The 26,221-nt window shown below is 32.7% G+C and overlaps 2 protein-coding genes across 2 annotated transcripts in view; one reads left to right on the top strand and one right to left on the bottom strand.

Moving 5' to 3' along the window:
* The window catches only part of LOC123703478, a 339,926-nt gene that overhangs the window by 178,676 nt on the left and 135,029 nt on the right, over positions 1 to 26,221 (top strand). The gene's annotated exons all lie outside the window — the stretch shown is intronic.
* On the bottom strand, positions 24,462 to 25,760 carry LOC123703482 (serine protease snake-like). Its single transcript, XM_045651491.1, has one exon. The coding sequence runs from the start codon at positions 25,696 to 25,698 to the stop codon at positions 24,784 to 24,786; it is 915 nt and encodes a 304-aa protein (XP_045507447.1). The 5' UTR covers positions 25,699 to 25,760; the 3' UTR covers positions 24,462 to 24,783.

Consider the following 26,221-nt stretch of genomic DNA (forward strand, 5'->3'; position numbering starts at 1 on the left):
TTTTAAAGCAGGTAAGGTAAGTTGGATCGTTTGCTTGCTACGGGATTTATGGATAGTGATAGGTATTTTATGACAAAATTCCATATTGCAACGTCATCATATTGCTTTTCTGTGTTTGGTTATCAAGCTGTGCTATATACATGCTTTGTTTAAATATTATCTTCACATAAAGACAATAATGTACTTGTGTCTCTTAACTAAGGAGTTTCTGTCGTTTATTTATTGTGATTTTTAAACGATTAGTTCTATAAAAGTTCGACTTATTATTTTACTTACGATAGATCACTACTTTCATAATGCATCAAATAAACACATTTAAAAGTTAAAACAAATCTCTTATCAAGTTTTAAAACTAAATTTAAAGAAATCTCATAATAAAGAGGTTTCTCAAACGAATGGAAGGCAAACGAATACAGTGTTGTAATGTCACTGCTGACACACATGTGGAGAGGCTGGAGGAGTGTCATGTCGCTTGGATCTGCGCCAGGGCACGCGCTGATAAGGGTGAGACTACATGGCGATAAATGTGTAGTAGGTAAATGTTAAAAATATGTAATGATGTTTCAAAAGTGCTTATAAAGAATAAATAAATGTTTGAAGTTAAGTTTGATAGATAAAGTAAATAAGAAAAATATAATACATATTTATTTTGAACAAAATTTAGAAATTATAAATTATGAGATGATGAATTTCAAATATCGCCGGTTGTTCACTTGAAGTTACAACTATTGTAAGAAAATTAATGTCATAAATTGTGGCTACAGGTAATATGTAGTAGGTATCAGCAAGCTATAAATGGAGAGATTTTCTGAAAATATTCATCGTTATAGCCTATATACATGTTTTGATTTGATGATTCTCTAAAATGTAACGTATAATAATATTATCATGCATATCCTGTTAAAAATAATTACTCTCACGGCACCTCTAAAACTAAAACATATAATAAAATAGATTTGATCACGAGTCTTATACAAAAATACTCCGTTTTCCTGACGAATTTTAAACCGAATGTAAACTCACCTTTATTCACTTAACGCTATCTTCAAGATCTTATATTATTAAAAACTAGATAACTAACTTCGTGCATGCGCGAATGTTGTTTCTGGTGCAAACTTACCCCTATTTAACCTATTTCTTGTTTTATTTTCAATACAAAAGTTCAAAATGTTTTTATGAAAGTTCATATAAATCTTACACGAAGATATAGTCGTGAAAATGAGATAGACAGTCGTTCTTTCGCTTACATTGTTTTAATGTGCATTGGTTAATATCTAAATGAACATTACATAAAGATAGACTTTGGAAATGATAGCTAGAAGAGCTATTTTTTTAATTGTAATAGACTAGCTGTGTCACGCGGTTTCCCCCGCGGACAAACCCGCATAATTGATGAAGGGAAAGATTAGGTATTTCTGTAGTTTACGTGTTATTTTGTTAAGTATTATTACCTCGACAGTTAAGTTTCATCTAAATCTGTCCACAAAATTTTGCTTTTATTTGTAGGATTTTAGTAAAATATAACCTGACGGTCAGAATAAATCAGTAATCAAATAAATCGTGACCATTGTTGAAGCGGTTAAAAACATTTATTTATGTCGAAAAATATCGTGAGCCAAGTATTGCATAACCGGTGATTATTTACGATTTAAAAGATTGTATTGTTACTTCGATAAATTGTTTTTTATTCGTACACTACACACGAAGTATCGAAGGATAATTAAATATGATTATCTAAATTGTACGCCTGGCTTTGTCTGAGTTGATGTAAAGTTATTGTTAATTGAATTTTAACATGCGTGGGTGTTTAAATTAATCTTACTCTGATATCCTTCGATATAATATTATCAGATTGCTTTACAACTTAGGTCTTTGAAGCAAGTGGGCAAAGGGATAATAGATGGATAATAGTATAGAATTAATCAACGCAAATTATCAAAATTTATATTTATATATGCAACTCATTTATAGTAAGTACTTTTCAATTGTGATAGAATCATCTGTGGAGTCATCAACATCGACTTAACCGTTACCTACCTACAGAATGAATGAATTGTGAATTCTTGTTAAATAATTATGACAAGGTTACCTAATTGCATATTAAACAATAATAATCAACATGAAAAACTTTATCAGCACAGAAAAAGAAAAAGATCAAAACACGTTACGTGCGTTACAGATAATACTGTTAAACCGTCCCTCGATAGGCACGGAACGCTAAAGCAGTCACCGAGTAATTTATACCTCGTATAGGTTTTGCATAAACGGCCACCGCATCGCTCATAGCTCATGGCGGACCATTCTCTCTGATAAATGGCCAGTTTTTTAGTTATAAATCCTATTCCAATTTGCCGGACTATAGATATTATAGAAACTAGCTTTCAGCCCGCGACTTCGCCTGTGTTGTCTAAAACTTAACAAATCATACACTCACCTAGTAAGAGCGTCCTCGAGAATCAAGCTATTCAATAGTAGAAACAGAATTAAAAACGTTACTATAGTTTTGAATGTATCGCGAACAGACAGACAGATGTGGTGGAAGACTGTGTTTTATTATATGTATTGAAGTTAGTCTCTCTGTATAACCAAGAATGAAGGTACATAATGCATGGATTTTCGTTTCAAATTAATTCTAGATTCGACACTAAATATTAAATAATTTGAACGACATGATATGAATAGAACGCTTTTAAAAGTATTACATAAATTTTTATCTGTAAAAATAAAATTACAAGGAAAAATCTCGAGGCATTTCAAGTGCGACAGATATCTGGATAAAGCTCGGCTCTATATTGTCTTTGACACGATTTACGATTTTTTACTGAAAAATACGGGAAAAAACGTCAATTGCTCCTAGATAGAGCTGGAAATAATATCGATTCCTTTATATCTGCTTGTAACATTGATCTAGGTTATCGGTTTTTATAGAGCACTAGAATATTTACCATCAGCGTGATTTGACTTTTGATTCAATATCTTTAGTTGATATCCTATCCTACTAACATTATAAATGTGAGTTTGTGAGGATGTGTGTGTGTTTGTTACTCTTTCACGCAAATTCCACTGAAACGATTACAATGAATTTTAGCACACATATAGAGGGTAACGTGGATTAGCACACAGGATAGCTTTTATCCCGGAAATCCCACGTGAACGGGAACTATGCGGGTTTTCCTTTGAAAACGCGGGCGACGCCGCGGGCGGAAATCTAGTAAAAATATAACTTACAAAAATTTTAGCACGACATTTTAGAGAATTATTTTCAAAATAATAAACAATTTAACATCTTACTATCTCCATGTAAAAGCAAAGTATTAAGTGCTCAAATATACAACAATACATGCATACAATTTCACATATCAAATATTTTGCTGTAAGACGGCAAACAATAGAGAAAGGGTTGCAAGTTGCCACATTGTTCCAAGCCGGCGTCGAGCTGCAATCCTGTTCCATGCATTCAGTTTCGCAGTTATGTATGACAGTTGAAATGCTTCCAAGAGTGCTTATGTGTTTACGTGTTTGTATTAACAAGAAACACATCTTTTAACCGACTTATAAAAAGACTAATGAGGTCTTAAGTAGTATGTACAATGTACATGTACTTACCTAACTGCAAATGCAACTAACGATACGGGCATTTAAAAAATCGGATTTTTGTTTTAATCTTTGTGTGTTTATCAACTATTTGTCACAAGAGAAACTCAAGGAAATCTAATAGATGCTAAAAAGTACAATATTTCAAATGATAATTATTCATACCTACAATAAACATTAATAACAATAAAAATCGATAATCCCAGAAAACAGTAATAAATATCATTACATTTTCATATAGGTACAATAAGCTTTTCCAACTAATATTAATTAGTGTTTATTATAATCATAAGGCCACTTTAACTCAATAAAGATACAATTAATACTAAAGCTAAAATGTATTACATCGCAGGCATTTAATAAAGATAAAAAAACATTTAGAAGAGTTATTAAAAGTTAAGCCGGTTCTTGCGAAAGATATAGCAAATACGATAATATTGTTATGAAGTTAAACGAAGTCTGTCTGTTTATTTCGCGAGTTATATTTAGAAGGAATATAATGAGTTTACGAAATTTGAGAACATCTGCCTAATGATGGATTACCTTGAGTATGTTAGGGTAAATGTAGTCTGAGTAATATGATTAACAATTGTTAACTTTCAGCATTTATATGTATATTGTTTTACTAGCTATGTCTCGCGGTTTCATCCGCGAACAAACCGAACCGAACACAAACTTTTATATTTTTCTTTCTATTTAGGTAGTTTAATTGATTATCTTGATATTTGGAAAACGTAGTCCTTAGCAATAAGGTTGAAATTTGCGTGTTATGTTATATGATATATCTTGTACTTTCTGTATCCTTATTGTTTATGTATATGATTATTTTCGTTTGTTTGTTACTCATTATTAGTGTATTTTTCGAACAAGAAGTATCTAACAAGCCCCACATTAAAGCCCACGCAGTAAGCACTCGAAGTTGCGCCCTGTTGTTATGTCTGTCGTATCATTTTAATAAACAATAAGTATTTAGTAAAGTTAAATTAATTATTTTTTATACTCAATGAAAAATAGTTCTTTCATTACAGCTTGTATGTTTAAACTTATATTTGAATTAAAAATCCATCGTGTACCTACTATAAAAATTATTAATTAAAAGGTAACAAAAACAATCTAAATCTATGTTTGTTAAAAAATCTTTTATAAACTTTTTCTTCTTAATAAGGTAGGCACTTCCCATAAGTAATTAAATTGTTGTTGAACAAGCTCAAAATACACCATTAAATGAATTCGATCACACGAACGATTTAGATTAGCTTAAAGTGAATACAAGCGTGCATAAACAGGCTGTTAGTTTTCGGGTGACACGCAGACGGACAAACAGATAAACGGATTAATATATTGCACACGCAATGTGTTATATCGGATCGCGTGCTTGTTGTTGATGTTTTTTTCGTGTATGGTTAAGGGAATTTCATTGGTGATATCTGTTGGAAATTATTGTTAAAAGTATTTGTTTCAAATCAGGTATTACTAGGTATCTGTTAAATAAATACTTATCGAATACATATCTATTAGCACAAACTGAAGTTAAAGTAGTGAGTTAATTTTAGACTGCCATTACCGTTAGATATCTCAAAAAAGTGTAATAAACATGTACAATTTCTATTTTAAGTTCAATTTTTCATTCGCAACCAGTCAATATATCTGTATATTATATAACTATAAACAAAAACTAACGCAGCTAATTATACATGCAACAATTTCATATTTAAGTGGGAAATAATAATTTATATTAAACCTAATGTGCACAATTAGGCGCATACATTAAATTGATTCCATTTTACAATAAAATATTTGAATAAAACATATGTTAATTTGGTAATTGATTAGTAATTATTTGTTGCCAACAATTTGGAATATTTATTGTGTGATAAAAGCAGTTAAGTATGATTGATTAAATGTTATGGAAATTATTTTAACACAACATTGTATTGTAGTTACTTGGTACAAAAATTAAGAAAATCTATACTAATATTATAAAGCTGAAGAGTTTGTTTATTTGAACGTGCTTACCTCAGGAACTACTGCTCTGATTTAAAAAATTCTTCTGGTGTTTGATAGCCTATTTCACGAAGAAGGCTATGGGCTATATACCATCATGCTAAGACCAACATGAGCGAAGCTATGCGGGTATAACCGCGGGGCACAGCTAGTATCAGATAAAATACCATTCTTGTATTAAACCATTACAAAATTTAACTTTGTTTCAATAAAAGTAGTATAAAAAATAAAAACAATATTTCTGTAAGTCCTATGAAATTCCCTTTCCCTGTATACATTATCGACGCGTAGGATCGAATAAATCTCAGGATATATTGCCCACACGCACGATCCCTACTTATTTATCTTAAGACTTCGTGATTGCGAGAAATAATTAACATTTTTAATTAGTAACCATGTTGTATAAATAAGTATACATTAATATGAACGCAGAATTATTTACGACTTATATGGTGATTTGTTATTTATCATGTATTTGTTACTTCGGAATTAAAATATTTATTTCTAATGCTTTGTTATACATAGTTTAGATTTTTATCATTAGAGTGAATAAAGATCATATTATATTTGAAGTAACTATCTACTTCAAACATTGAAAAAGGTCTATAATAATAAGAAATACCTTTAACAGAATCAAAGCTCTTCTCTTTATAATATTCGATAGGGCTTATTTATCTTGTGCCCTTGAAGAACTAATATAATTTATAAGTATGAACCTACCTTTTTTTTTATGGTATAGGACAGCAAACGAGCAGACGCGTCGCCTGGTGTTAAGCGATACACGCCGCCCATAAGCATCCACTCCACTGGGAAGTGGATGTGTTGCTGTCCTCAAAGGGATTTTGAAGGAGTTAGGTAGAAGGGGCGAGGATGGGAAGGAATGAGGATAGGGAAGGAGACGATGGGTAGGGGATGGGAAGGGATGTGGGTCTCCGGACCTTTAGTACCTATTATTCAAAAAATACTCTCCTAAAAAGTTGTCTAAAAGAAAACGTGTCAGACCTAACTTCGATTATTAAAATGTTAATGCTAAGGTAATATTTGGCTTCATTGTTGATTAAATTAAATAACTGATTAAATAAGAAAGTATTTACTCACATTATAAATTAGTGTTGCCCAAATTCAGTCTTGGTCTTGCAGTCTTGGTCTTGTTCTTGCGTTTTTGCAAGACCAAGACCAAGAACAAGACCGCGTATTTTTAGCAAGACCAAGACCAAGACTGACCGTGCAAGACTTGAGCAAGAACAAGACATAGCCTGCAAGACTCTTGCGTCTTGCAGCTAGGACTTAGCGCTATTTCACTTAGTAGTTAGGTGTAACAGTTCGGTGTATAACTAGGTAGGTACGCTTAGGAATTCTATGAGACGCAAAAAACTGTATCAAAGAATATGAAAAACTGGACCTATGCGCATTACGACTAATACATACCATAAACATAGCGATTAAAAAAATATCTATTAAAATCAAACTGAGTGCATGCATAGTTATGTTATAACCATCGGCACTTTGATAATGCGGCATCAAAGGTTTTGTACTTACTTCTCAAAGAAAAACAATCGTTGCCGCCACGCCGAAATCATAACATTTGACACTATTTGATTGCCGCCATAGGTATGTATACTCATGCAAAATAATTTCGAATTTTTTAAGAGTACCTACAGGTGTTCCAAAGAATAAATAAGTTTCAGAGTGCTTAGAATGAAAATGAATACATTATACTGATCACGCAAGTATCTTTACTATGGCTATGTTAATTCAAGCTCACAATGTTCCAATTCTAATACGTTTTTCTAAGATTTAAAGTAAACTTTAATAAATAGTAATAGACTATTTATTTATTTATTTATTTATTTATTAAGCCAAACCAACAGTAAATACATACAAATCTTGCAAGCTTAAATCTAGAAATACATAAATGTTAAGGATGTATCAACCAATTATAGGTAAGGACAAATTAATTTTTATATCTTAAACTTACTTAAATAGTACCAACTAAATCAACACAACGCTTACGTTTAATTTTGTTATGACTAACGTTATTATTTTTAAAGTAATTAACAATATTTATAGAAAAAATTGAATACGAATCAAAGTAAATATCCACCAAATTAGGCTGAGATGCGCACAAAACATTAAACTCGCTGCACATTCTAATAATTGGCGAATTTTTACCAACATTATTCCGATAAAACGGCAGGTCGAAAGCTCTAGATATGGGAAGACGGGGTATTTTACTAGGCACTGTAAACCTAATTTGCTCAAAGATTTGTGGACATACAATAATGCCTCTTATTATTTTGTATAAAAACAAGATATCCCTTTGTAGCCTACGATTACGAAGAGATATCATATTGAAGAACGCTAAACGGGTGTCGTAAGGGTTTCTATGAGATATACCTTGAGAAATAAACGCAATGTGCCGGCTGAACTTACGTTGAATATTTTCAATACGTTGAGAATGCACTGAGTAGAGGGGATTCCAAACCACACTGGCGTATTCTAGTTGGGATCGTACTAATGAGTTAAAAAGACACAGTTTAGTTTGTACACTAAATGATTTGGTATTCCTTTTTAAAAAGCCTAACATTTGTGATGATTTTTTTACAACTGTATTAATATGAGAACAAAATTTTAATTCACTATCAATTATTACCCCTAAGTCACGGATTTCATTACATTCACACACAATATCTTTATTTATAGTATAAACTGCTGATGTAGGTATCTTCTTCCGGGTTAACTTAATTAAAAAACATTTCTCAGCATTCAGTACCATATTATTGTCTATGCACCACTCTACAATTCTGTCCAAATCAGATTGCATCAACAAGACGTCCTGTTGAGAACGGATCGTTTTAAATATCTTGAGGTCATCGGCAAATATAGAGAAGCTACAGTGGTTGATAACGCGACTTATATCATTAATGTACAGGCTGAACAATATCGGTCCCAAATGGGAACCCTGGGGAACTCCTGAGGTTAAGGTATAAGGATTAGACTCATATCCTTTTACAGTAACGATCTGCATTCTATTTTTTAGGTAAGAGCCAAACCAACATAACAGAGAACCATATATTCCATATGATTCAAGTTTGAGCAAAAGGAGGTCATGGCTAACTCTATCGAATGCACTCGAAAAGTCAGTGTAAACACTGTGGACCTCATTACCTTTATCTACCTCTCTAGATATATGTGATATATAGTCAACCAGATTGGTCTCCACAGATCGTCCCTTAAGGAACCCATGTTGGTTTGAGTTAATGAAACAGGACGTGTGACTAGTAATTATAGGACATAAGAGAGACTCAAACAACTTGGCTAAGCAAGATAAAATAGAGATCGGTCGATAATTTCGCACATTGTCAGTGTCGCCTTTCTTATAGACAGGCACAATTCTGGCCTTCTTCCACTCAGAAGGGAATGTTCCACTGTCTAACGAACGATTAATAATCTTACTAACAGGTAAGGCAATTACGACATAACAACGTTTGAAAAATAGGGGTGGAATACCATCCGGTCCGCCGCCTTTGAATGCGTCTAAGTGTTTCAATTTTTTAGCGACCTCATTTTCAGTAAATTGTAACTTGCATAAAGTAGGAATATTACAGCTAGAAACAGGTAATACTAGATTCATAGGAGAGTAATTGGTAAAAATTGAGGAAAATTTCTCCGCGAATAGATTTGAAATATCAGGCCCCCTTTTCGCAATTTGATCATCTAGGTACATACAAGAAGGAATATTAGATACATTTTTGCGCTTAGAATTTATAAACTTCCAGAAATGTTTAGGGTTAGATTGAATATTTTCCTCAAGATTACGTTTATATTTACTCAGACAAACATCGTGTAATTTGTGAGCACGGTCTCTTACAATATCAAATTCTAGTTTGTCTCGGGGATTATTAAACTTTATGAACTTCAAGCGCAATTTGTGTTTTTCTTTCAATAGCCTAATAAGTGTATGACTGTACCATGGTGGATATTTACCTTTAACCCATTGAGCCCCAAGCGGCCCGATCGGTCCCAGACACAATAGATTTTCTATTGTGTTTGTGGTTCCGGGGCCTGAGTTATTAACAGACCAACGTTTCGGAACAAATTTATTTATGACATCATACAATACATCATAGAATCTCTCAACCATTGCGTCAACATTTATACAATTATTAAAAACATCAGCCCAGTTAATCGACTTTAGATGATTTATTATTCCCGAATAGTCAGCTTTGTAAAAATTTAAATGTGACTGACTACGAGCATGGAGGTTTTTATATCTAGAAAGTGACAACGTGATAACTAATTGAGGATGGAATGGATCGAGCTTACTGAGAATATCAGTAGGCTGTGATACGTGAGCATTCGCTATGTTTGTTATAACAAGATCCAAAATCTTGCCATCTTTATTGGGAATTGTATTGAGCTGATTAAAATTATTTACAGACATAAAATCAATTAAACAATAACCCAAGGCATTTTGATAGTCAGAAGGGGTTGGAAAATAATTATCATCCTGTACAGTCCACTTAACAAATCCCATGTTAAAATCACCAATAATAATTATATCATCAAAATTATCAGATACCAAGTTATTTATATTATCCAAATAATTACTTAGGGTAAGTAAATTTACAGGTGGTGGCAGATACACCGCACAAATTGCAACTTTTAGACATGATCTAATGTTATCATTACTACTTACTTCTACAACCACCCATAAATCTTCAGCAGTACAAGTTTTAGATTCCCATTTAGAAACACGGTAGGAGTTTATATCATTTGAAACAGCCACCATAACACCGCCACCATCAGATTTCGATGAACTCACAGAACTGTTTCGATCGTTACGATAGACTGTGTATCTATTACTATCAATGAACTCACCATTATGGATTTTAGAGTTTAACCAGGTTTCAGTAAATATGATTACTTCATAATTACAAAGTAAAATGTTATTATAGACAATGTTCGTTTTTGTTCGAAGCCCTCTTACATTCTGATAATATATATCAAGCATTATAGTACATTAAAATCTACAACATTCACCTAAGTTACTAAAATAATATAATAAAAATAGACTTATTCTAGAGCTTTAAGACTATCGTCATTACGGATTGTTAAGACCTGGCCAAACTCTTGTTTCCGAACAAATATCTTAGCGTTTCTTATCCACACATATCTGTAACCGAGTTCCTTAGCTTTTTGTCGTGTAGCGGCATGGAGCTGTTTATTTACAGGAGTTAGGTGCTCTGATACAAAGACAGGAGACTTCCGTCCAGCGATCCCTAGATGCTGCGATGAGAGCTTGTTTTCAGGATTATTTTTGTTGTATCTAGAAACAGCGGCTAGTATTGTGTCACGAATGCGAGTGCTACGTAGTTTGGCTATAACAGACCTAGGACGGCTGCTATCCTTATTGTACTTAGCAACTCTGGTTACGTGCAGAATATCGCTGTCGTCGATTGGCGCCCCTACAGTTTTCGCTAGCTGGCCCAGAGTGTTAGACAGAATTTCGCCCTTGTTTTCAGGAATACCGTTGATTTCGATGTTATTTTCACGAAGCTGCTGTTCAACAATATGCAGTCTGGTGCCGAGATCAAGAACTGTGGACTTTAGTTTATTATTCTCATTTTTGAGTTCATCTACTAAGATGTTTCTTTCGTCCAACGATGTTTTCAATAACTCAAATTGTGCATTGAAAAAATTTAACGATTCTTTAAATGATGAGATTTCGTGGTGAATGTTTTTAAGCTGATCGGACACCATATTACCCATAGTTACATTGAGTGATTTGGATAACTCCTCCTTTAATATATCCCGCAAACTACCTTTTGTAACATAGTCATCACTGTCAACCTCAGAATCGAATGAATTTTTGCGCTGGCCTCTCGTCCGCATATTTATAAATCCTTCACCGGATGCAGAAGTTTGAGTGATATTTTGAGTGTCAATCATGGACTCAGCTTTGGACATTCTAACGGGCGTATTAGTATTATCGCATTTTGGCTGTTTGCAGACACATTCAGGGCATATCCAATTATTTTTCTGATCAAGGTTCATGTTGTTATGGAATGCCTTAGATGTCATATTCGCACATTGAAGATCGTATTTTTTTTTACACGACGAACATACCAAATATTCTCTATTACTAATTGTATTAGTGCAAGCCGAACATTTATTTCTTGTACTTGACATTATTAATATTTTTTATTTTACAAAGGTAATATTATAGCAACTCCAAGCGGTATCAGACACGCCAATACGCAGTACAAAATGCTGTTGCGATTGAATAGATGGTAGGTAGATAGGTATGCAAGCGAGTTGTTAACGTGTGCGTAGATTGTAGAAGCGGCGACTCTGCGGGTTGTCGTAGGTCAAGAATGCAAAGCAATGTTCGATAATTAATTATAATATTTCGTTTATTACTCACAGTTTATAAGTCCATTCACAATCACAAAATTGTCACTAGTTAGTTAGTTTCACCGGCAAACTGATGATATACATTACTATTAAAAATAACCATTATTTACTTATAAAAACTTGATAATTATACGGAGCGTAAAGAACGCAATGTTAACTTGTTCGGTACCGTCGAAGAACTGAGTGTTAGTGAATTAGACTAATAGGTAATTGCAAGACTTGCAAGACTCTTGCTGCAAGACCAAGACCAAGACCAAGACTGGGAGCGCAAGACCAAGACCAAGACCAGGTGTATTGGCGCAAGACCAAGACCAAGACCAAGACCAGGTGTATTGGCGCAAGACCAAGACCAAGACTGGCTAAGTCTCGTCTTGTTCTTACATTTGGGCAACACTATTATAAATAGCCAAGAAAGTCCTCTAGACCTAAGAGGACATTCATTAAGTTTAGGTCAGGTCTTGTAAATAGTGTTAAGAAGATAAGTAGCTGTAAGTCACTTGAATGGTAACCAAATATTACCAAGTGCTTGGGTTATTAATAGGGTTGTCAAAAGAAAATATATAAGATTTTATTTGATGAATAAACTGGTTCAGGATATGAAGAAATATCTTGATGCGAAATAACTTTGAGTAACATACCTGATACCTGGTAGATATAAGTTATTGCAATTACATTTTAAAGTGCTCGTAATTAATCAATAACTGTGTGTCATTTCACACTTGATCTTGTTTGTTTGTTTGTTTGATGTATGTAATAGAATTATTGAAAAGTAACATAGCTCTATATTCGTTATTCCTCAATCCTCATGAATGCAATATCATCTCTTGGAAAAACTGGTATGTATACTATATTCCATCTCTAAAAAATGTATCTTACGCTACCTCCATGTGCGAATATAGATACTGTGTCTATTTAATTATTACGCTTTATGTTATAAATGACAGCCCTATCAGTTGACACACTAAGAATGTGCAAAAGTCAAACTATTCACCGCCCGTCGCCTGCCGCAACTCGACGAAATCTTTGGAAGTCATCAGAGCGAAGATAATTATTAAATTCCCAAAGTTTACAAAGGAGTTACTAACTTTTCTGTTTCGTAAAACATTCGCTTTTGTGGTTGTGAAAATTGTTTTAGTTTTGAAGTGTTTCGATATTGTGTCACTGAATTGCCCACTAAAACCTAATGGCTGTTCTATTGGCCACAGTTGTTGTGTATTTCTGTGTTAAATAGATCTGTTTTAGTGTTCAAGTTATTCAATGTGATAGTCGTTGTACATCTGAGTAATCAATACTTATATAATCAAAAGTCAATGAAGTATATTTGTTATTTTTGATTCAAAATAACATCATCTAGATATGTGGATAGCAATACGAAATGATAAAAATAAGTTATATTAAGAAGAAATAAACTTATGAGACTTATTAGAAACTAAACTAGTTATCTACTTTATCAAATTATATCATGATTTAAAATGCAACAAACAAACAGATTCACACATGGACAATGGACATTTATAATAAATGTGTACTGGATAACTCAATTAAAAGGGCTTCAATTCCCAAACCGCACTCGCTCGTGTCGCTACAATTGGAAACGGTCACAAAACATCAATTTCATTCGCAATTGCAGTAAGCAATACATCATATGCAACATCAATCACGACCCGTTTGAGCAATCCAAACAAATCACAGCCATTCGCAGCCAATAAGCATCCGAATTCCCAACTAGCTGCTCCCACAAAACTATTATTTCCCTATACACTAGTTTGTTTTTCTTAAGAAAGACCTTGCAACCCGCAATATCGCTGACGGTGACCTACATTGCTGATTGCGTTCCGATCTCCTCCCCGTTCCCAGGTCGTAAACGGCAATGGATGGGTTGTTGGCTAAAGAAGGCCGTTATTGGAGTCGGATATCGAGAAAGGATTGATTCACGGTTTCAATTACCTACATCCTAGCAATGTTGTTCGTCTGCTCCGATTTGATCTTATAAAGTATCCATTGTGTCGGTAAAATACAATCGAACTTTTCTTTCCTAATTTGGCGCTGTTCCCCGACATACATTTACGTTGTTGCTTTTTAGTTTATTTTGTCGGCAAATTGCAAGTTTTAATGTGATGGATTGTGCGAATGTGGGTATTTTACTGTGGCTGCTTGTGGATTTATCTTGTGAGTGAAAGTCTGAAAGGAAAATTATTGCCAGCATATAAATGCAAAAGTTCTTGTTTGTTTAGTTTTCAAACGAAGACGGTTCAATTGATTTTGATAAATTATAGCACACAGATAGACGCTTTGCATTTTAAGAACAATTGCACATTTCCATATAACTCTATCTTCTTTTAGCATATGTTTGCTTGCAAACAATAGTGTTGATAAGTAGATTAATTCATCATTACCATCAGTATATTTAAAAACATCTACTTAGCGTAATCTATACAGAAGCAATGATAATTCAACAAAGGAAATCAGATCTGTCCTTGAATCCTGCCCAAAACCTATACTACAAACCAAAGTAACACAAGGCAACCTATTTACAACAGAAGCATACATATTCTTCGTTTAACAGATCGGCTAAAGCAAACAACTGATGTACGGAGCAATTAACTAAATTCGTGTTTACCACAGATTGTTAAGGTATTAAGATTGTAGCCCCCAGGGGAGCGGCCATCTCGTAAATACGTTGCCTGTCAGATGGTGTCGATAAATATCTTAAACAGAACCGAAGATTTAGCTACTGTTAATATGTATTGAATAGGTTTGTTATGTTCTACAGATTACAATATATTGTGAGATAAGTAGTGGGTTCAATTTTGTTTGCCAAGCTTTCCATGGAAAGTTGACTTGATAAAATTAATCAGTAAGTACGGAAATAAATTCTGATTTGAAGTGAAATTAGAGTGACGATATTAGGAATTTTGTTTTAAGTTTTGGGAAACTCTAATGGACATTTTAGCCAACAACACATCTAAAATTTTGCAATCGGAAAGTACAATTTTCAGAAATTTGAATTGTGAGATAAATTATTCACTCTATAGTCTATTTATTGATTGATCGTTACTTTTTACAAACTATTACTGCCTCAATTTCTCCACTCGTAAGTCAATAAAAAATCTATTACCTACTATAGATCAAAGCGCGTATTTTTCTATAATAAACCGTTCCTTATTTTCTGGAAAGAATTCTAGAAATTCGCAGCTAATTATAGGAAGCTTATAGGATAGTGCGATCGGACGTGTGGCCATTAATATTTTCCTCTCGTTTCCTTGCAATATATAAGTTAAAGACGGAGAGTTTCAGGGGTAAAAGGTATCAGGGGTCAAAAGTTCAAAATGGAATCAGTTTCAGAATATTAATCTGTTTCATTGTTTTCATCAAATATATTTGATACTAAAAATTTATATAGAAAACATTATGTAGAGCTATATTGCAAATTGTTAGGTTTCTCACCTGCTTGACTTATCGCTATTTTAAAGGAATGATATAAGATCTGTTCATCCATTCTAATATTATAAATGCGAAAATAACTCTGTCTGTCTGTCTGTTACTCAATCACGCCTAAACTACTGAACCAATTTGCATGAAATTTGGTATAGAGATATTTTGATACCCGAGAAAGGACATAGGATAGGTTTTATCCCGGAAATCCCACGGGAACGGGAACTGTGCGGGTTTTTCTTTGACTGCGCGGGCGATGCCGCGGGTGGAAAGCTAGTTATCTATAAATGCGAAAGTAACTCTGTCTGTCTGTTACTCAATCACGCCTAAACTACTGAACCTATTTTCATGAAATTTGGTATGGAGATATTTTAATACCCGAAAGGACAAAGGCTACTTTTTATCCCGGGAAAATGACGCAATACCTGAAATCCCACGGGAACGGGTACGGCTTTTTCTTTGACTGCGCGGGCAAAGCCCGCGGGCGGAAACCTAGTTGGATATAAAATGCACTTTACCATATAACGAAGATCATACATCGATTAATAAGATAAACTAAGCCTCATTAATATCCATTTTTGCAGCTGATAGTCGCTACCAAAACGTCAAAACCCAATTTTGAATACGAAACATCACACTGGAAGCGCAAATCGTAAAATCCGACCAGCGGCCCGCGAGCCAATCGCGTCTTTTTGTGGAACCGGTTCGAACCGGAATGTTCGTTAGGAACCGGCGCAAACTGGATTGGATTTGGCGCGAGTCCGTCTTATTGTGTTACTGTGTGCATCCAATGACCTGAAAGAATCTTTGGCCAAATACATTTTGAATTGTTAGTGTCTACAATTGTTTTATGAAGTATTTTGAACTGATTTAACTTTATATTGTTTGTAAAATTGTAGTTTTCAATTGTCTAAGGATGGTGTTTTTTATTATAGATGCTATTGTATAAAATATTAATGATACTATGTAGATTGAATCTAAATGAGACCAGATAATTAATTTCGGCTAATGTTTTGTATAAACTAGGTAATTACTATGTAATAAATAATTCAGATATTATGGAAGATTTACGGGGAAGACAGGTCAGTTTTTTTATTTCGTAAATGTGTATTTATGATGAAATAAAAGTACATATTATGTACGTACTATATGTTGTTTTATTGCGTTCTTTCCTTACCTTCCTGAATTTAAAATAAAAAAATATTATAAGAATCGAAATGATTGAGTGAGACAGATGAATTATTTTACACTTTATATTTGAACTTTTCTGTATTTATAATGATTTCTATTTGTGGAATGTTATTATATTATGACTAGCTTTACGCTCGCAGCTTCGCTCGCGTAGGAAAGAAAAACCAACATAATTCCCGTTCCCGAGGGATTTCCGGGATTAAAACTATTATATGTCTTTTCTCGGGTGTCAAAGTACAAAATTATTTTCAATATTCATCTAAATCGGTTCAGTAGCGTGAAGAAGAGACAAACGCACAGTTAGATTTACTTTCGCATCCAAAACAGATATTATCACTACATAGTATAAATATAAAACAAAGTCGTTTTCTCTGTCCCTATGTCCCTTTGTATGCTTAAAACTTTAAAACTACGCAACGGATTTTGATGCATTTTTTTAATAAATAGAGTGATTCAAGAGGAAGGTTTTAGTATATAATTTATTCGGTTTTAGACAAAGCGGGTGAAGCTGCGGGCTGTAAGCTAGTTAGTTAATATTTAGACACTAAGCTAAAACAATACATAACGTATAGCACATTAGGCAGAACAAAAAGTGATTATTACCGAGGCTCGCAAGTTGCAAACTGGCGATTAATCACAAAGTGTACATTAGTTGGATGCATCCATGGCCCATGGCCCATAACGAAGTTAGATATTGCTGAGTTATGGCCCCTGCCCCGGCCGACGTGCTCCATCGATTCTACTGAACTTTGAATAAATCGTGTTAATAAATGATTCATCGGGGAACAATTTGCGAATTGACACAATTCGGACGGCTATTTCTCTTTGTGACTATAACTCGAAATGTAAGATTTTAGAAGCGATAGATTCGTTATAATGTAAGATTAATATTTACTATCGGTTCAGAATCTTATACAGTTTAAATCGTGTAAAAACTGTTTGTTCTTTAAAAATGTATTTACTTATTTTTACTACATATGTCATATCATATTGAATATAATTTATAAATATTATCTAGTTATCTAATAGTTGTATAAAGTAGTAATTGCATGATATTTTATAGGATTCTAAATTATTCCAAGCTTTATACGAGTAGTATTTCAAATGCAAACGGTTAGGGAATTCATTAGATCTATTGTCTTAAATCCTAAGATAGACTCCTCTGGGCTATTTCACTACCTACAGTTATACCTACCTACTTCGTTTACATACAGATTTAACGATCATACAAATCTAAGTTTTTGAGATCGGAAATTTGGGGAGTTATAAATTAATTCTATATATTATACAAGAATAAGCTTAGATAATAAATAGTGTTACGTAATAATTTATAAAAAAACGAAATTAAATACAAAAGTTCAAATGTAATTTTATTAAACCTTAACAAACATAATTAAATTACACATTCCAACATTACGTATTAAATATAAGTATAATATAATAATTAATTACCAATCCTCACATTTCAATATCGATTTTGCATCACATATTAATCTCCATTTAACCCTGCCTCTAGAAATCGTTGCAAGGAGAATTACAACAAAAGATTTAGCCTCAGTAGTTATTACAATAGCATGAATTCTGAGAGCTTTCCGGGATGCTGTGGGTACTCTAAGATTCGCATAGTCACTCCTTACTTAAACATTGCGGAAACATGAAATATTTCAAGTACTTTTAAACGGAAGGTTGGATTATAGTGGAAGGGATTAAGGTTGATTTAGGTCACGGTTCTTGGATAGTCTTTCCTAGAAATTGGTTGTTTTATGTTGTTGTTACACAAATGTAAACGTAGAATAAATTATGTGTAACTAGCAATCCGCCCCGGCCTCACCCGTGGCACATATTAACGTTTTTTCTCGATAAGCACCATCCTCGTACGTCAAAAAATAATCAACGAAATCGGTTCAGCCGTTGTCGAGTTTTGCGCTTACCAACACATTTAGCGACTAGTTTTCATATTATTGTTTAATGAATTGGGTTATATGGTTTTATTTTGAAAACAGTAACAATTATTTTAATATTTACACATGACTACTATATCTACATTCTAATATCTATTGAAAATGTTTCCACATTATGTTTAGTTGTACCTACATATTTTCCACTGAAAGATAATACTAAAACGCTTACAAAGTAAAACAATAAAGTTTTTGTCTGTAAATAATCGTTAATGTGCCGTTTACTAAAACAATGGACTTGATGAATTTCAGCGATATCTCCAGCACTTTGCGGTGCTGTTGACAATCGTTGTAAATGCGAACAATTATTATTGTTGGAGAAATGCTTTTTTTCTTTGGATTTTAAGTATCGTTTTGGCTGTATAATATGCATTTGTTTTGTTTATATAAGAACTATAAGAAGTTGTTGTAAATAAAATTAAAACGTAGTTTAAAAATCTTTTAAAAAGACATGTTAAAGTAAAACACATTTAAAATGCGAAAAGTATTATCAAGACAATCGGACATAAAAAACAAACGTTCAATTTCAAAGATTAAAAACTGAATAATCGCTGAAACTTGTATAAACGTACGTATAAATGAAGCTACTAAAAACACAAAAACACATCTTAATTTACCATCAATTTTCCATTTTGTAACCTATCTTTTCCCAAACACAAATTCCGAATTAGCAAAACAAAAACAGAAATTAATTGACTTGCTCCAAACCGTTTTGCTGTTAGCCAATTTCTTTGCATGCGCCTGATGGCTGCGAGTTTAATCAGACAAACTAATTAATATGGCTAGGTTTTTAGGGTTCTAGCGGAATACTATTTAGTGGTCGATGTTTTAATAATAATAATTAAGAGATTTGAATTGTAAGCTTTGCAGGTGATGTGGGTAAAACGTTTGTGAAATATGTGGTGAACTATAAGACATAATTGTTTGAAATATTTAATTCATTTTAATTATAATAGAAATTCATTTAGACAGTATTAATATAATTCATCATTGACAATATTCATGTCTTTATAACTAAGAAAACAATTACTAAATCACATAATTAGCTTTTGAGTGCTTTATTGTATCTACAAGTATGTCTATCAATAAATAGTCTAGGTACAGACCTAGTTATGTTCAATATTTGAAAGCAACAAAAAATTAAATTAAGCCAGGATTCCAGGAACATACTTCAAATCAGGTACAGGTATACACACAATTTCCCATATTATTCAAAATACATTACGGAACCCTTCGCTTAATTCCCTCTCGTTGTTGGTCAGTTTATTGTTGACGAAGCAAGCGAATAGAAATTTGTTTTGGCATTTTCAGGGAAAGATGAATATTTTGTAGCATCGCTTCAGCTTTGTTATTTCATCTGTTAACTGATTGGGAGAGCAGTGTTCTTTTCTGGGATGTAGGTTCTAAAAAGTATTAAAAAAATAACATTAAATCTAGGTAAGTATATGTATTTTAATAAATAACTTAATGTGACAATTATGGCCAACTGTGACTGGACTCCATAGGCTATATCCATATCCATAGGCTTTTTCTACTCATGTGCCGTAGGTGTGCGTGAATTCACGATCTGAAAAAAAAATTAATATAAATTTAGGTACAAAGGTATTTTAAATTTCATTATCTTGCTGCTTTTAAATTCTTCCTTGTATAAAGATTTTCTTAGCCTAGATTATGTTGTAGCGTTTAGATATTTTTGTTAAAACTGTAAATGCTGAGGCTTTTGCACATTTTATAGTTATTTCTCAAGCAATTTAAAATCTTCTCAACCTTCCTTATGTTCATATATTGCATGTAAAAGATAAATAACCCTTTACGGAATCAAATCAAGTAACATGCAAATTGCAAAAATAATTGTTTTCGTTTTTTTACACATACGATATCTGTCAAAATTGGCGTTATTAGCATTACAAAAAAACGTTCGTAATTCGTGGAATTAATATATTTAGCACTGTCTGTATACCCACGTCAATGTCAGTCGACTGTTACAATGAATTATTGATTTTGGCGGGAAAATTTCGCGCCTAATATTTTTCGAGTCACTTCCAATATGTTGGTGCCTAACTAATTCGAAACATAAGGAACGTGAATGTAAATCTCGAATGTAATTTACGAAATTCGACGCGAAATGTGAAAATTGCTTTATATTTGGTCTGCTGGGGAAATAGGTTAATCTTAATATATAATTTTATAAGAAAATGTATTAACGTTTGCTAGCAAATTTTATGATAGATATAGAAAAAAGAAAGAACGTTAAAACGGCTATAAATTATTGTATAAAGATCTAAATTTGTAGATTAATTGAAGCCATCCAAATATTCGACATCTCGATATAGTAATTCATTACGACTAGAATCTATCTATTCATTCATTCATTCATTCACGACTAGAATCTAACACATTAGGTACATTCATGTATGTCTTAGATAAGTTTTTCTTTTTTTAAATAGCTCTACCATACTAAAATGTTGTTAAATAAACACAATAATCTCATCCATACTAGGTACTCCCTAAATCCTGCGAGTTCACTTACGTAGAACTCGATTAAATGCCCGTGAAAATTCGTCTATTATAATTATTATAGGTACTATTATATAGAGTAAAACACAAACTTACACAATTTAAAATATTAATAACACAAATATCCCATATACAATTTAAAACTATCCCACTTTACACTGTCGCATTCGATAGAACAGTGCTCACTTAGCGATGGGATTGACTGGCGAATCCCATTCACCTGGTGAGCACAGAGCTGTCAATTACAAACAGATAGCTAGCAATCCCACTTTGCTTATCCCATACGTGCTCCAGTTTGTTGGATTTACTGTGAAAGTGATATTTTAAATGGTTTTCTTTATCACTATTTTTCTTACAAGCGAGCTTCTGCTAACAATAAAAAATGTTGTGTTATTTAATAAGCGGATAAGTGATTAAGAGTAATGAATGTTTTGAATATGAAATATAACACATTATATACTATAAAAGGCCTTCTATATAACTACTCTAAATTCTACAAATATTGTAAATGCGAAAGTTTGTATGTTTGTTTGTTGCTCTTTCACGCAAAAACTGATGTGCCGATTTTCATAAAATTTTGCACAAGCATAGAGGATAACTTGTATTAACACATAGGATAGGTTTTATTCCGGAAATCCCTCAGAAACGGGAACTATGCGGGTTTTTCATTTTTTCATTTACATTTTAGAGCGGAGCCGTGGACGAAAAGCTAGTATATTATATACACGAAAGTTTATTGTTTTATAGTGTAGCATTCTATATATTTCTAATAATATATAGAGAATAATGCAGATGTTAATATAATGTTAAAGTTGGCAGAAAGTCAAGACAAAGGCGTCGATAACTCATTCGCTGAAAGCTGTGCATTTTATTTACGACTCTGTTGTATTTGATAAACAAAACAGTGTTACCCTTTCTGATAAAGTTGCGACATTTAATTAATTGCCATAATTTATTATTTTATTCTTTAGATATCATCCCAAAATATATTTAATAAATTATTTAACATCAAAGGAAACTATAAGTGTATGTGTATAATACTATAATATATTATATCTATATTCAAGAGATTGATGATTATTTTTTTTACATTTCGACGAAGAAATCTTAAAGTACTAGTTATTTAAATATCTTAAATTGCTTCTTCTCACTGCACTGGACCAAATTAAAAATGTGCTATTTCATGAATTTGTTTCTATGAATTTGTTTTGTACAGCATTTAGCGGAGGTTGTTTCCATTTGCCTCATTTAAATTTATGTAGGTATGTATTCGTTTAATATTTTCGGAAATATGTAGTTTTTTGTAGTTTATAACATTCAATTTACTATAATATCAGTTATACATTTTGCTAGAGACAAATAAAAGTAACATTGAAATCAGTCCATTTGTGTAGATTGTGACCTGTTTTACCAAATATTTTTTATGACCATTGTTCTTTATAAATTAAATTATATATAATTATTTTCGTTTAATACATTGAAAAAGTGCTTACAAAAATAAATATCTGCAGAAACGTAACATTTTAAACAAAATTATTTATACTTAGCAAATAAATACGTTTTTAATTACATTTCACTCAAGCGTTTCATATTTAAGATGGAATTCAATAATATTGACGACTTGCAAGTTCGAAAACCGATCGCGAAATTAAATCTCTTATTAAAAGTGTCAAAGTGACCGGTGAATGAGATTGGAAAAGTTGTTTCTGAACGAAACAGAATTTACAGTTCATTCGATGTACATTGCTCGCTCAGTATGGATTTAATTTTATCAAGTTGGTAGTAAAGAAGCAATGTATTGCTAACAAGCGGGATAATCTATTAAATGCTTTCATAGTGAGGTCTGTAATATCGATGTATAATATCGATAATTATTATTGAATGAACAAAGTTGAAGCCGTTTCGGTTAATTGTTTAAGTGATGGAATAAGTTAAACGACTGTTTACATTTATTAAACAGGCGTATTTAATTTTGAGTCCAACTTTTTGATATTTAAATACTTCAAATTTATATTATACTTGAAAAGTGTTGAAGGAAAATGAGATGTAATTTTGTAATTATTATTAATTTATGAGTAGATAAGTCACGAATCTGATTTTTAAGGTTAAGTAAATTTGTAATTTGAAAAATAATCTTTCTGACCTAAACATACAATTCTATAAATTATGTATAACTCTTTCAATAGAATACATTATGTTTTGAATTAATTTTAGTTCATTCAAAAATTAATTTAATTTCCCAGATTAATCAAGCAGAAACAGAACAATATATGATTTTGTGAAATATTTATAATTTACGAACAAACAGACGTTACACAACACATTTCCTCTGGGGTTCGTCGCATTTGCATATTGTGTTTCGGTTCAAGCGAAAATATTGCCAAAATTTAATATTCCCAGTATAAATAAGAAACACTGTTTATTTCCTTGTGTGAATGTAGTTGTATTAAACACAACCACTTTAACTGTTCATACGTATCATTTGAAATATTTTATTATCTATTCACATTACCACATAAAAAATGTCGGTTCTAATACCGATACGAGCGTCTATTTGTACTTCCTTTAAGTGTATTTAATTTTACATTTATTTATTTGTATTAAACGTATTTTTTTTACATTTTAATTAGCATTACATTGTTACGCACAATCAAGGTCTACCAACACAAAGCCTTCGTAAAGTCGTGATTGTAGTGACATTATCAAGGGCAGTATCTGCTCAATTATTCAACTATACATTTTGATATTTTTATACATAAATATGCCTTATTTATTATTAATATAACATCTACCTATATAAAATGTTAAAACTGATTTTATCTTGGTTCTACTAGGCGTCTTTCATAAGCATCGTTGAATCAACACGATATAAGTTCCGCTAGATAGACATTATATTGACATGGCATTATAATTATCTACACATTTACATCAATATTTAAATAAGTAAGTGACATTAAAATTATTTATAGAGCCATTAAATTGTATAACGAGTCATTTGAAAAATGCCCAAATTCCAAACTTGCACGACAACATTTCCATACATTCCCCGCAGACGCCAACCTTGACACGACGTATCTCAAGATAATATCCTCTTTGTTTCAGGTGAGAATACCGAATATTCGAGAAGAAAATGATAAAAACAGACGCTGCGAGTGTGTTAAGCCGTTTATCAGGACATTGGTTTCTAATGAAGCTTTTTATTTTTACTTTGCTTTTGTGATATGAAAAGTTTATTTGTGTGAAAGGTTCTTACATTGATATTAGGTATAATTTTCGACGTTTTATGTAACAACAGGTTTTTTTTGAATGAAATGGCCTCAGTTAGAAAAAAAAAATGAAGCTGTCTATAAATCAAAGCCATTTATTCTTATTCATTGTTCTTATCAAAGCGTGATGACATTTATTATTATAACTTCGTTATATTTCTGTAGCGTTAATATCTGAATTAAAGTTCATATTTATGTCTTTTTCAAAATTTATAAAAAAGAAAAATATGTTATTGACATTTCCTATAATTAAGGTAATTACGTACAGTATCGTGAAGAGTATTTCTCGTCACAAAAACACTACATCACACCATAAAATCCAATTATTTGCGTAACTCTCCAACCTATAATCAAAAAACTAAGAACACATTTCTTTTCGAAACAATTCAATTAACTTCATATCAAACAGGCCACACAATATCTTCAATCCAGTCAATATACTTGGACACTCTAGTATAAACACCCGGCGCCATCCGCCTCCCGCAATCCCTCCCAAATGACGTCACACCCACCAACACATGTAAAGGAAAGGTCGTCACACAATCTACTCTATCTTGCATGTATTGTAAAGGCCCTCCAGAATCCCCCTGACATGTATCTTTACCACCATTCTCGTAATCACCAGCACATAACTGTTCTTCTGTGATCCCTCTAGACAGAATCTTCCGTCTGATCAGAACCTTCATAGAATTATTGCAAATAGTGTCGTCTATAGCGTCTACATCTACCGCCATAAGCGTCTGGCTTCCGCTCGTCGCGCCAGACCTCGTGGTACCAAAACCTATAGCTGTCAACTTTCTATCAGGGATCGTATCATTTAGTTGCAAGCATGCTATTCGTATATCTCTGCTGAGATTGAATGGTGGAACAGCTCGCATTAACGCTATATCATGATATTTTGAAGGTGGTTTAAACCCTGGATGTGCTATTATTTCACCAATGTGGCTCTCCTGCGCTAGCTCCTCTACTTCATCAAATTCAAACGTCGCTGTTCCGATTCGTAATATTCTAGCCGGACCTTCTATCGGATCTTCTATGCAATGCGCGGCTGTGACCACCCATTTGTCGCTGATGAGAGTTCCACCGCATTTCCAAGCTAGTTTGGTCGAATGGTGGCCGAAACCAATGAGCACCATGTGTGGGTATAGAAGTAAGTCGATTGGGACTCTGATCCTCTCTGTAGGATGCAGGACATTATGACATTCTAGCATAGATAGAGCGTAGTTTCTGCAAGCTCGAAACGCTCTTTCCCCGCTTGAAGTCGCTCCAAGAACTAACGCCGCGATAAGTAGGATCGACGTAACACAAATGACCATTTCCCATGAAAAATGTAAAACTAGGCTCCAGTTTTGTGCGCAGTGGGCGCCGCCGCGAGTGCTTATCAATAATTCGTTACGGGGAGTTAATGGTATGTGCATATTAGCTATTAAAGTAATCTCTCCGTTTCGAATGGATTTCGCGCGGTAGTAAGCAATGTTGTAATGTGTTTTTTGCGTTTATCTTGCTCCGCTTGTTTTAATTTTATCTAGTAAATATATGTGCTTGGCTTGGAGAGTTGAGATTCGTATTTTCGAGTTTGTTTTTGATTTAACGTCATATTATTAATTATTATAGGTACTTATGTAGGTTATATCAAAAAAGTACTGAATGAATTTCAGAGAAATAATATATGAACTCAATTCTAATTTTAATTGGATTATTCACATTTCACATTAGGGAAGCATTAATCATTATCAAATCGATTATGTAACGAATTGTGTTATAATAATGAAATAGTATTAAAAACTAATAATGGAACCGTTAATTATAGTTACGACTATAATTTTGATTAGACATTAA

This window comes from Colias croceus, chromosome 26, assembly GCF_905220415.1.
Source record: "Colias croceus chromosome 26, ilColCroc2.1".
Taxonomy (NCBI): Eukaryota; Metazoa; Arthropoda; class Insecta; order Lepidoptera; family Pieridae; genus Colias; species Colias croceus.

Excerpts from the sequence above, each read along its gene's own strand:
- LOC123703482 (XM_045651491.1), bottom strand. The coding sequence starts at position 25,698 with ATGGTCATTTGTGTTACGTCGATCCTACTTATCGCGGCGTTAGTTCTT.